We start from the raw sequence: 13484 nt of genomic DNA, 5'->3' as shown, positions 1-13484 counted from the left end.
TTTTGAAGTCATGAAAGTTTAACAAGATCCACTCTATAAGACTGACAAGACTCCACTGTTAATCCTGTCCTGCAGTTTTGTTTCATTTTCCTTTTTAAGAGGACCACATCTACAAATTTGACATATGTAGGCTAGTGAAAAGAAAGAAGTAGAGATGTATTCATTTCTGATATTTATATGCTGCTTTTGCTATCAGACCAACATTCAAAGTTGTGCATAATAAATACAAATGTCAAATATTAAGGAAGTCTGAAGCAGTTCTAAAAATACAGTCTCCAAACAAACAAAAAAGCCAGTGAAAGCAAAAAATTCACAGTAGTGGCAGATTAAACCAAAACTCATACAAATTAATTACTTGAGGAAAGTGGTTTTAATTACACATTTTTTTCAGAGTGGAAGGTATCAATGAACAACTCGAGGGAGAATATTTCTTAAGATGAGAGCCCTTGACAAGTAAGCACTACCTTGGGGCCTCACTGGTTGTACTTGGGTGAAAGATTGATGGTGGATGAGAGCCCCTCACCCATTACTCTAACAGAAGGGAGGGGAACATATGGGGAAAGTGTTCTCTAAACGAATAGTCATCACCATTTTCAGCAACAAATGAGCATTAAATTGAATATCTTTAATTGTAAAACATGCTGCTTCCACATCCATTTTTCCTTTATTAAAACTACCATGCTGATTTCCTACCTTTACTTAATGAACCGTACTTTGTGGAATTTTGGTGCAATATTTGCCACATGTAATTTAATCTACAATTTACCATTTTTGGTGAGCAGTCCTAGGCAGATCTTCTCAGAATCTTGTTTATTTCTAGGCAGTGTTTCTGGAATTGCACTCATATTTAATATGACTATGATTTAAAAGCCGTTGTCTTTTTTCTTTTTTGCTTTGGTACTTTGCAGGTTTCCCCAAGGTTTCAGATATCACTGTTGATCCAAATGATGTTGAGTATGGGATTCCTTTGTCTCTCACCTGTAGAGTCCTGGATTTCTATCCCAAAGGCAGTGATATCCATTGGTATAGTGGTGATGATTTAGTAAGGAAAGATAAGCCAGTAAAGGACCAAAAGGATCTGTTATCGAAGTTGCAGCTGGAACCTACAGCTTTAGATTATGATAAAACAATTTATTTCAAAGTAATACTCAAGAAATCGACAAACCCCATTACAAAAAGTGTACATTTAAAACTCCCAGGTATGTATCATGAGGTTTCTCTTTTTAATTACAGAAAAATTACAATCATATTTAATCAACAGAGCATAAACAAAAAGTTCAATTAAATCAAGTAGCATGATACCCAGTGAAAATGGCTCAGTATACTTTAAGACAAATAGCACTAAGACAAATATTTAAGGTTCTGATTTCCCATAGTTGGCTGCATATGGCATAGGACTTCTTGCAATACAAAGTCAATTTTATTCACATTTTTGTGTTTTTGAGTCAAACGTTTTACATGCATATGAAAAACTCTGACCTTACCTACAGCCATCTAGTCCAATCCCCTGCACAACTCAGGAAATTCATAGCTACCTACTCCCTACTCCCCCAAGTGACCCCTGCCCTGTGCCCAGATAAAGGTAAAAACCCTCCAGGATCCCTGGCCAATCAGGCCTGGAGGAAAATTTCTTCCTGACCTCAAAGTTGCATCACTCTAAGCAGAGGTAAGAAAGGCCCATTAGAGCCAAGCATTAATATCCCCTTCCTGTCCTCCCTCTCATGATCTGCCAGAGTTCACAGAATCAGCTTTGCTGTCAGATGGTGCTTTATTTTTTTGCTGTCAAATCACTTCTAACTTATGGCAACCCCCAATGGGATTTTCAAGGAAGAGATGTTCAGAGGTGATTTGCCATTGCCTGCCTCCGTGTCATGGTTCTGGTATTCCTTGGAGGTCTCCCATCCAAATACTAACCCTACTTAGCTTCTGAGAACATATGAGATCAGGCTAGCCTGGACTATCAAGGTCAGTATCAGTAGCCTCTGTAGCCTCTGCTTAAAAATCTCCAAAGAAGAAAAACCTCCACCTCCCAAGGAACCCTGTTCCACTGAGAGACCATTCTGTCAGGACGTTCTTCTTAATGTTTAGCCAAAAATTATCTTGATTTAATTTTATTGCATTGGTTCTGATCCAACCTTCTGGGGCAAGAGAAAACAACTCCACATTATCCTATATATGACAATCCTTCAAATACTTGAAGATGGATATTAAATCACCTCAAAGTCATTTCCTCTCCAGGCTAAAGATACCTGACTTCTTCAACCTTTCCTCATAAGACTTGGTCTCCAGACACCTCACCATCTTCATTGCCCTCTTCTGGACATGTTCCAGCTTTGTCAACATCCTTGTTAAACTGTGGTGCCCAAAGGCGAACACAATACCTCCAAGTGAGGTCTAACCAGAGCAGAGTAATCTGGATACTATACTTCTGTCGATGCAGCCCCAAACCACACCAGCTATTTTAGCTACTGCATCACACCTACTGACTCATGTTCAGTCTCTGGTGTACTAACAGTCCACTCTAGTAGCTCCAGGCAACTGGGGATGGCACTGCTGTTATGCTGCCGTGCCACCTCCAGAAAGCTTTCAGGCAGTATGAGGAGGCAGAAAAAGCAAAAAACTCCCCAGCTCCTTGAAAGCCCTCCATGGGGCTAAATGGATTTACACCACTCTTTTGGTGGCATAAATCCAAGGTGCCCACTGAAGGGCCTATAGCACAAAAGCCCAGGTGGGAGTCTACTGTAATTGGCTCCAACCATGGGAAAGCGCCAGTCAGCCCCCTTCCTACACTGGCATCCAAGTGGATGCTAATACAGCTCTTAATGCCAGTATCCCTTCTATTCTTTTATCCAAATCATATGCAAAGATATTGATAATTACAGGACCCAGCACAGATCCCTGAGGTACACCACTTGTCATTACTCTCCAAGAAAATGAGGGTCCAATAACAAGCAATTTATCAACCAGTTACAGATGCACTTAACAGTAATAGGATCGAAATAACATTTTACCAACTTGTCAACAAGAATATCATGTAGAACCTTATCAAAATCCTTACTGAAATTAAGATAAGTTACACCCATAGAATTCCCCTGATCCAACAAGGCAATAATTCTCTCAAAAAAGGAGATGTTAGTTTCACAAAACGTGTTCTTGAGGAACCCATGCTGGCTCTTGATAATTATAGCTATCCCATCTAAATGCTCAAAGATTGATGATTTATTATATAACGCTGTCTCCTGATATTTCCTTGGAATCAGAGGCAGAGCTTCCATGGGGACATCTGGGATCACATGTTCCCGGCAGCCGCCATTCAGTCATGTGGGGGGCGGAAAATCACCTCCCCCCCTCACTTCTAGCCTGGGCGCGACATGTGTGTTATGTGCTGCTGCCTGAGGGCCCAGGCAGAGGGAGCGCAGTGTGCACAGGTGCTGGAAAGGAAGCCAAGCGCGAGCGAAAAGGAAGCAGCATGGGCCGGCTGCATCTGAAGCCTGGAGGTGCTGCATGGGCTGGCTAACAAGCAGGCGCTGTTGCCTGCTTGGCTGAGTGAGTGTGGGCAGGGGGGAGCCTCAGGCCCCTGAGCAGGTGCAGAGTGAGTGCCCCCTCGTAGGGCTTGAGCACAGATGGGCGGGTGTTGGGCATTTCCAACTCTGCCTTGGCAGGGGGGTTGCATTTGAGTTGGGGAGAGTTCTTGGCAGTCCTGCTGCCCAGAGGAGTGGGCCTGGTGTGCCACGTCGACCCCTCCCTCCCTCCCTCGCCTGGCCTGCTGCTGGTGAGTGGGGGCTGGGGGAGTGGTGAGGGGAGGTTCCAGTTCTCCTCCATGAGGTGGTAGGGGAAGTGCCAGGTGCTCCTCTGCTGGGTTCTCTCTCTCTCTCTCTCTCTCTCTCTCTCTCTCTCTCTCCTTTCTTTCTTTCTTTCTTTCTTTCTTTCTTTCTTTCTTTCTTTCTTTCTTTCTTTCTTTCTTTCTTTCTTTCCCTCTCTCTCCTTTCTCCGTTTTTCTTCCATCCACTCTTTCCTTCCCTCTTTTTTCAGATCTTCTCCCCACCCACCCCCACCCCCGTGTCCTTACATGTCCAAGTTCATAGTAGGATCCAATGTGAGGTATTCTGTGGATTTTTTGCTAAAGTCATCTGCATTGCCTTTTTTCATTTATAACAATTTATAGAATAATATTACTGCCTTTATCACACTCCTGTGGTTGAACTTTTGAAATTCAAGCCTTGTCTTAAGTTGTTCCAAAGCTCCATGAAAATGTGAGCAGAGGATATTTTTATACCAATATTCACAATTTAGGAAAAAATGTTTTCTTGTTCCAAGAGTGTCGTCATGGACATGGTGTCTGGGTGTAGTGATTAAGATGCCTGTTTTTGATGCTAGAGTAGTCCTTTTAAAAAGGCTTTTAGAATGATGATTCTTAATAAATGATATAGATTGGGGGCAGGCCAGAGAAAAAGAAAAAAGGTGAGCCTTGTAGAGGTAAGAGGATTTAGACACATTTGCTGTGCAATTCTCGGCATATATGCTCAGCAGGAAATCTTGTTGGGCCAGACCCTTGATGGCTCAGGCTAGGCCAAGGGATTGAACTGGGTGGCCCTGGTGGTCTCTTCCAACTCTAGAATTCTATTGTCTATGGGGGTGCTAAGGCAGACTGGAATGTCACCACAGCTGCTGGCCACTTGCTAGTTGGCTTTTGGGAAGCATCATCTTGCTTGTTGTAGGAATGCGTGTGCTAGACTGCTTGGATCCTTGGCTGGTCCAGTGCAGGCTGTGCTTGTAGTGGGGCATTTAAGCACTGAACTGTGAAATGCCACTTTTCCTGCTTCTAATTTGAATGGGTTTCTGGGGTCGCTGGTGTTGGGCACCCTGTTTGAAGGCCCCGAATCCAGCGCAATGTGCTGTTGGCGTTGCGGAAATCTTTGTATTTTATTCTGAGTATTACATGATAAGTTATTTTGTAAATACTTGTTAGTTCATGTTAGTAAGTTCCTTATACTGTCAGTATTAAAATTCAGTGTGTGCAACCACTGTGAAAAACATGACTTGAAATTTGCCCCTGTCCTTTCCCTCCCTCCCCACCTATTGTTTTAAAAATCAAAGCACATTTGCAGAGCATTTTTTAACATTCTCCAATGCAAACTTAGGTGAAAATTGAATAACATCCCCCAGACATTTTCCCACAGTATAGTACAGCTTGTGGAAAATTCACAGTATTTTTGTACTCTTGGTGAGCTAAACACCCAAATATCCCTACAGTTGTGAAGTAAAATGAATTCAAATACATTGAAGAAGATTTTAAAATTTCAGTATGTTGGAATTTTAGACTTTTCTCTTTGCTTAGTTGTATATGAACTATGAATACTGATAGAAAAACTGATAGAAGAACTGAAGCTACCCAGTTCTTTAGCAGAGTAAAGTGTTCCTTTCATATCCCATAGTTCTGTAAGGTGTTAATTTTGAAAGGAAAGTGATAGTGAACTTAAGTGACTTCCAGTACTATCCTAAATAGAGTCATGCACTTTGAAGGCTATTGAACTTCAATGGACAGACGGGTATAATGGTTTGGATTATGTTGCTTGAGAGTTCATGGTTGAAATAAAATTTAACTGGAGGCCTTTCAGTATAATTTTATGCATGTTTACTTAGTGGTAAGGCCCCCTTTATTCAGTGGGACTTACTCCCAGGCAGTGTGCACAGAACTGCAGTCTTCAACTCATAGCTGCTATGTTACTCCAATCCATGAGGCATCTCTCATACACAGTCCTCATGGTCCCTGATTGTGTCAGAACACAATAAGAATGCACCGAATATTTCATTATCACAATGTAAAAGGCTCTGATATGTTATTTCGTTATTACTTCAGATAAGCATTTTCTCTTCTGTTTAGCTAAATCTCCTGTTGTGTCTGAAATAAAAGAAATATCAGAGCAAGCTGGGAAGGTCAGCCTTGAAATTTCCATAACAAATTTTGCACCACGTCATATACGAGTGGTATGGTACAAAGACTGGAAAAAATTATCTGATGTGAGTGATCCCAGCGACATTTGCATTGAAGAAAATAAGCTATGTTCTTTTACTAGCAAAATAAAAATCAATAGAAATGAAACAAACATTGAGAAGAAAATCAGATGTGAAGTGTACCACCCCAAAACAAATTCATTTCAAGAAAAAAGCTTTGTGCTGAAAAGCAAAGGTAAGATTAGTTTTTTACTTCATGAAATTATAAACTGATTTAGCTTCAGATCCTCTGAAGTTGCCAGTCACAGATACAGGCGAAATGTCAGGAGAGAATGCTACTGGAACACGGCCATACAACCCGGAAAACCCACATCACCCTAGTGATTTAGGCTGTGAAACCCTTCGACAATACATTGATTTAGCTTCTGTTTCTCAGTTCTTGTGAGAGATCCAAACTTCTTTGCTCAGATAAACACAGCAGTTACTGATAGAAAAACTGATAGAAGAGCTGAAGCTACCCAGTTCTTTAGCAGAGTAAAAACAAACACAGCAGAGTTATAGAAAAGAAGTTGTCCTTTAATAAAGTTCTAAGTATAAAAAGTCAGGCTATAAAATATATATTTACAAAAAGAGGAGGAAGACAAAATAGTCCTGTGCTAAAAAGCACTGTCAAGCAAAACAAGCTTACACAATGAGCAAATAAAGAAAAAAATACAGCAACACAGCTCAGCGTAAAATCATGCGGCATAAGGACAAGGAGAAGTAAAAGGTAGATGAGGAGATGGGAGGTAAGGAGCAAGGAAGCTACACCATAATATACAGCATATACAACATTAAAGGTCAACCTCAATCAACCAGTTAACTGCCCAGCTGCCCTGCATTAACACACAGTAACCAAATGGTGCAACTATCTTGCTCCTGCAATAACTTAAACATAAGAGATGCCAAATATTCTAACAAAAATTTGGTCACGTTGTCCAAATTGTGAGGATAGCACTCCTAGGCATCCCCACAAATACACATCTCAGCAGCCTAGGGACCACTTAGGCCTGTGTGTGCAGTGGCTTGCCCTGCCACATTTGTTCCCCTATGAAGCAAGGAACCGACACTTCTAATAAGTGTAAGCAAATTTTATTGACTTAAAAGTAGATAGATCCTTGTGAAATTATTTTACAGTGGGGTGCAACTCTCTTATGGTTCCCCTTTTAGGGGGACCCAGCTGGGAGTGAGGTTGTGTGCGTGTAGGGTCCTGGCGAGCTATTGAGCTGAGAGAGAAATGCAGGAACAAAGTTGGAGTAGGTTGTGTGTGTGTGTGTGTGTGGGGGGGGGGGGGAAGCATGCTTTTGTCTGAGTCCAAGGGGCTATGCCTAAGGCCTCTTAGACCCATGTTCACCCTGGCTGGTGAAAGCCAGTGGGAATGCAGTGTGGAGTCCTTTAGGGATTGTTAACAACCTGTCTCTTAGTATGGAGATCTTCCCTGAGGGATTGGAAGAGACGGCGGCAGAGGCATAGCTGGGCTAGAGTGCGCCTGGTGCGCATTCTGGCTTTTTCGCCCCCCCCCCCGCCAGCGGTGCCCTCCCACTCCCACTCCCACTCCCACTCCCACTCCCACTCACTTTAGAAAACTGAGCAGGCTGGAGAACTGGCCTTCCTGTTCTGGTGGGAACTACATTTCTCAGGGTCTCCTGGGAAATGTAGTTCCCAAACTGAGAGAAGGTCCTATTCTGCAGCTCTGCTTCCGGTTTCTAAAGAGCAAGAAATGTTAGTAAACACTTCTGGGGGGGGCACTATGGGGGGAATCACGCCAGCTCCCCGCGGCACCCCCCCGCGGCACACCCCCCCGTGGCACACCCCCACGGCCTCCCCCCGCACTTACTTTAGAAAACCGAGCAGGCTGGAGAACTGGCCTTCCTGTTCTGGTGGGAACTACATTTCCCAGGGGCTCCTGGGAAATGTAGTTCCCACCAGAACAGAAAGGCCTGTTCTTCAGCCTGCTCAATTTCCTAAAGTAAGTGTGGAGAGCTCTAATGAGGGAGCGCTGAGAACCTGGCGGAGGGGCCGGAGAGTTTTGCACCCTCCACGACCAAATCACTGTGTAGCCTGGTGCGTTGCGCCCCCGCCCCCTGGGAGCTTCGCTGCTGGACGGCAGTGAGGCTGCTCATTAAAAAGCTAGTTTTGGATCCTATGGATCCTTCCAACTATTGCCCAGTAGCCCATCTTTCTTTCCTAGTTAAAATAGTTGAGAGAGTAACTGGGAAGCAACTTCAGTCTTTCTTGGAGGAAGCATCAATCATAGATCTGTTTCAGGATGGTTTCTGCACTGATTATAGAATAAAAACAGTTCTGGTCACCTTCACAGATGACCTCTGGAGGCACTTGGACCAACACAGGTTAGCATTGCTGTATTGCTTGATCTGCAACATTTGGCTTGGTCGATCACGACATCTCGATCAACCATCTGGCCAATGCTGGGATTCGTGGGGCACTCTTGCAGTGGCTGCGCTCATTTCTTCAGGGCTAGGGATAGCTGTCAGAGAAGGAACTTCTACATGCCATCCATTGGTGTGTGGGCATCCCACAAAGGGTGATTCTGAGATTGTTTAACATCTATATACACCCTCTTGCCAAGTTGATGTGGAGGTTTGGGTTGGGATGCCATCAATATGCTGATGAGACCTAGCCAGTGGTGGGATTCAGCAGGTTCGCACCACTTCAGCAGAACCAGTTGTTAAAATGGTGTTTGTAAACAACCAGTTGTTAAATTATTTGAATCCCACCACTACACCTAGCTCTACCTGTTGATGGATGGTTGACCAGACTCCTTCCCAGATGTTTTGACTAGTTGCCCAAAGGCCATGGTGTGATAGTTGAAAGAGATATGACTGAAATTAAGTCTGTCAAAGATGGAGGTCCTGTACCTGGGTGGGCAAGGTGCAGATGGGAAGGGCAAATTACCAACTCTTGATGGCATATAATTATCAGCTGCATCATCCATCAAGTATCTTGGGGTGATCCTTGACACCACCTTACCACTGGTGGTTCAGGTCCCACAGGTTGCTCGCCTGGCCTTTAATCATCTTTACCAGGCGAGACTATTGGCACCCTACCTTTCCAAAACTGACCTGGCTACAATGATCCATGCAAAGGTCACTTGTAGACCTGACTACTGCAACTTGCTCTACTAAGGACTTCCCTTTGGTGTATTCTGAAACTGCCAGCTAGTACAAAATGCAGCATCATGGGTCCTTAATGGGACAGTGTAGTGGACACATATCCAACCAGTGCTCCACAAGCTGCATTGACTCCAGATGGAGTACTGAATTAGGTTCAAGGTTTTGGTTCTTATCTTTAAAGCACTGAACAGCCTGGGGCCTTCACATCTCTCTTTACATCCTCAAGGAGTGTTCCAGTCAGCAAATAACAAAGAGGCCCAGTTAGCCTCAATGAGTGTCAGGGTATTATTAGCCCTGGGCCCAGTCTAATGGAATACTTTGACCAAGGGGACCCTGGCCCTGCAAAATTTGATGCAATTCCACAGGGCCTGCAAAACATAGTTTTTTCACCATCTGCCCAACCTGACTTGGATCACATGTAACAACAAGGAGGAACCAATGTCCCTAGTTGCTGTGGGGTCATATTCAGATTGTTTGTACCACATGACAGGAAGTGGGGCTTTAACCTGCCCTCCTTTGCTTTTTCTCCCTAAGCCAAAATAGTTCTCTGGGGGTGGGGTGGGGTGTTACTATACTGTGGGGCACCATGTGCCATGGCCTCTAAGCTTTTTTTGAAATGCTGTAGAGGAAAAAAAATCTTACAATTATTTATTGTTTGATACAAAGCATGATAATAAATATTCACGTTTGTTGTATGTACTGTGGTTCCATGATGCATTCATTATCAGGCTTTAAAATATTTTCACAATTACAAATTAACATTATTTCTTCTTATTTTCAAAGATTTATCTGGCAATCTTGAACAAATTCCCATATCACCTTTGGCCCATAACCATATAGACACTGCGAAAAGTGAGTATTATATTAAAATGCAAGTAACTTAAATATTAAATAATCCGGTAGAAAACTTCTTCATGTTTGAAAGCTCACCATGGACCCTTCTCATATAGGATTATAAAAGTTTTGTATAAAAACTCATGAATTTTATCTTGCTGCTATTTGTGCCACTGTCCAACCACTATTCAATAACATAAACAGTTGATTGGGGAGAATGGAAGGGCTTCTTGTAGCCTTGAACTCTGAAGCAAGGAGAATTAGCAGGAAAACCTACGCTGCTTCTGCTTGCTCTGAAGTTAACTGTGTCCCTCAATACCTTTTCCCCTCTTTCCTGAAGTTCTTTGGGACATGTAGAGAACTTAAGGAGTCTCTAAGGTCATGTTGTGCTTTAGAGCCTGAAGAAGCTACACAAGTATCTTGTGTTGCTTAGCATTCTATGAGAAAACTCAGAGAGGAGATATGTATGAAGTCATTGTTAGCAAGCCAGAGGAGTTGCTCCTGGCACCTTGAGGCCTGCTTGTGCCTCAATTCCAGCAAGTTTTTATGGCATTATCTCCCCCTCCTCTCAGTTTCTGCTTAGAAGAGGGAAAAAATGACTGTTGGGCCAATGGCATGCTGTAACTTCCGGGGAAACTCAGAAGTGGCATCAGTCCTTTCTAGGAATCACCAGAAACTCTATAAATTTACCAAAGAGTGTCCATCCATTTGTAAAAAGGTGAGATGTCCCCTCATGCTGTCCTTTCATATGTATGTCCCCCTGGTTGCCAGGTCTGCTTTCCCACTGGTTGCCAGGCTACATGCAATGGAGCTGGACAGGCCTGCCATCTAGGCTTCCACAATACCAGTGGACCCCCAGATTTGAAGAATTCTTAGTTTATCAATTCCTACTAAAGGACAGCAATATCTGCACAGGCACAGAAAAAAAATCCAGAGGTAGTTTGTTTGATTGCCCAGGTTGCACAAACCATAGAGGTCATGAAAACATGGGTGTGGTCAGTGGCAGAAAGCAGTGAGTGGGGAAGAGGTCAACTAGAATCTGTGTGGGAGGGGTGGATGGATTGGGAGTTGGAGGTGGTAGAGGCCAGACAAAGTTGTGGTGGGCAGTGAAGCAGAGCATGGGGTGGGGAAAGTGGGGCAGAGTTGTAGGGCAAAGAGAATGGGACTTCTCTTTCCTCATCACTCTTGTAGGCCCATTCCAGCAAAGGTAATAATCATAGACAATGGAGTACTGTTAATAGAAATGAAATATCCCTGTCAGTAACCACTATTCATGTCAGAATAATATCCTCACCATTGTATATTTTTTTAGCCTATAGCATCGACAGTAAGGAAGTCCTTAAACCACTGAAGATAGACTGTCTCACCAATAGCCCGAAGTCAGGTGAGAATGTGACACTTTGCTGTTTAGTACATGGAAAAAGAGCAGATGAAGCCCATGTTTCCTGGTATAAGGGGCTATTACCAGTAACAATTTTTGATGGAAAAGTAACAAACACCAGTGACGAATCTGGTTTCATTTCTCATATGACTATTAAAACTGAAGCAGAAGAGCAGAAATGTGAGATCAGATGTGAAGTTTCTGTGGATGCTGAGAACTGGGAAGAAACATATATTTTGGAACTCAGATAGCACAATATCACAAGAAGATAATGACCACTTACAACCCAAATTCAATGCATGGTTATTTTGTACAGTTCATGTCAATTTACAAGAGATGTGGGTCCAACAGACTACTACAGAGGGCTGCTTCCATATGAAGGCAATTGTCTATGAAGCTGTACTTTCTACCATGAATCAACATTCATTCACATTCACAACATTCACACTGGCAACAAAGGATTCACATGGAAGTTTCCCCCACACTTACCTTATGTTTTATATGTCCTTGTATTCCTTTATAAAATATTCTGTATATTAACGTCTTTAGCCACTAACAATAAATAAATTATGATGAATAATTAAATAAGCAGCAAAGAAAAAAAAACACTGCCACAAGAGAGAAAAAAATGAGTTAATTTATTGAAGATCAACACAACCTATATTTAGGCTTTTTTTTTTTACCATATTAAGCCTGTGATTGATATTGGGTTAATAATCAACGACAGCACATTCTATTTTGGGAAATTTTGAATTATGAGAGAATTACAGGATGAATGGGTGTGGTTTTCAAAAATATCTTACAGTGAATGAACAGAAATATGATATCTGAACATTTTATGAATACTTTCAAGAGCAGAACCTCCTCAATTCTCAGAAGTGGCAATATAGGGGAACTATGCCTTTTTGAAATCTTATAATTAAAGCAGGATCTTCTGCTCCAAAATTTACTATCCTATACAGGGGAGAAGTTCATACGATAAAATGGAACAAAGATTTTATGTTATATTTATACAAGGACCACATTTTTAAATTATAAGGAAAAATATTGTTAAGTAGCTTCTTAGCGGAAGTATTGAAGCCCATAAGTACTTAACATTTAAAATTCCTAAAATGTGTAAGACCAATGTTGTACATTTAATAAACTGAAGTATTTTTGAATAGTAAAAAGGATCCATTCAAAGTATAGTTGTGGTTACCTATTTGTTTACCTGTGCCAACTTGTTAAGAGAGATGATCGCTTCTGTTTCAATCAACCTGCCACTTTACACAAGCGTTTGGCCTTGACCTAAATTTAAAGCAAAATAAGATGAAAAATTTAAGATAGAACCTTTGCATTTCAAAGCAATCTGACTTAAATGCTCTCAGTGATGTCAGATGTGAGGAGGGAATCTTGTTCCTCTTTGAGAATCATATTTTGCATTCTTGATTGGCATATACTATTCGGGGGGGGGGGTGTCAATTGTCCAGTTTCCTATAAAGTTAGCCTATAATCATCTGACACACATTTTTCCAAACATGGCCCATTAATACTACCAGGATCAGTAATGGGCCAGGGACCATCTTCCTGCATCTCCTACTTGCTGTTTTGGTACATATGCTGATTTGAAGATACAAAACCCTGACCCATTATGCATGGAACACTTACCATGGGGCTCTTTTCTGTGCAGTGGGCTTGTAGTGGGCTCTCCTCACATTTCTCTGTTTACATGTGATAAGGCACTCACTTCTGAAATGGAGTTTTTCTGCAGAGAACTCTCCAGGGCCTGGTTTGCTTAACTCTGCCCATCAAGTAATCCTTAAAGGCACAGATCTCATTATACCAGGCAACATTGTTGACTTAGCCCTTTAAACTGCAGTTATATTGATATTACTGTTCCAAAAATAATTCTCCCTGATGAAAGATGCAAAGCAATTCCTTGGAACACAGGCTGCTAAAGAAGAGGACTGTCCTAGAGATGATAGCCTCTCCCTTCCCCCACACATATACACACACTTCCTACTGCTGCTGCTACCAAAGGACATAGAGCTTGTTATTTCCAAACTCTCTGTTGTCATTATGATATCTCAATATATCAATATGAGAATTAGAGGTTGGTGTGTTTTGGCTAAGCCCATGTGAATGAGCTACTTTTCTATGAC

The 13484-nt window shown here is 42.2% G+C and overlaps 1 protein-coding gene across 1 annotated transcript in view; it reads left to right on the top strand.

The window, feature by feature from the left end:
• Positions 1 to 12520, top strand: part of NCR3LG1 (natural killer cell cytotoxicity receptor 3 ligand 1) — a 31695-nt gene extending 19175 nt beyond the window's left edge. Inside the window, exons 8-11 of the mRNA XM_048484576.1 lie at positions 909 to 1199; positions 5885 to 6190; positions 9912 to 9980; positions 11275 to 12520. Coding sequence (XP_048340533.1) covers positions 909 to 1199; positions 5885 to 6190; positions 9912 to 9980; positions 11275 to 11594 — 986 coding nt within the window. The 3' untranslated portion in view covers positions 11595 to 12520. The remainder of the gene's footprint in view (positions 1 to 908; positions 1200 to 5884; positions 6191 to 9911; positions 9981 to 11274) is intronic.
• Positions 12521 to 13484: the final 964 nt, after the last annotated feature.

Source organism: Sphaerodactylus townsendi, linkage group LG02, assembly GCF_021028975.2.
Source record: "Sphaerodactylus townsendi isolate TG3544 linkage group LG02, MPM_Stown_v2.3, whole genome shotgun sequence".
Taxonomy (NCBI): domain Eukaryota; kingdom Metazoa; phylum Chordata; class Lepidosauria; order Squamata; family Sphaerodactylidae; genus Sphaerodactylus; species Sphaerodactylus townsendi.
The sequence above is the reverse complement of the archived record's forward strand: the minus strand, read 5'-3'. Positions and strand labels throughout refer to the sequence as shown.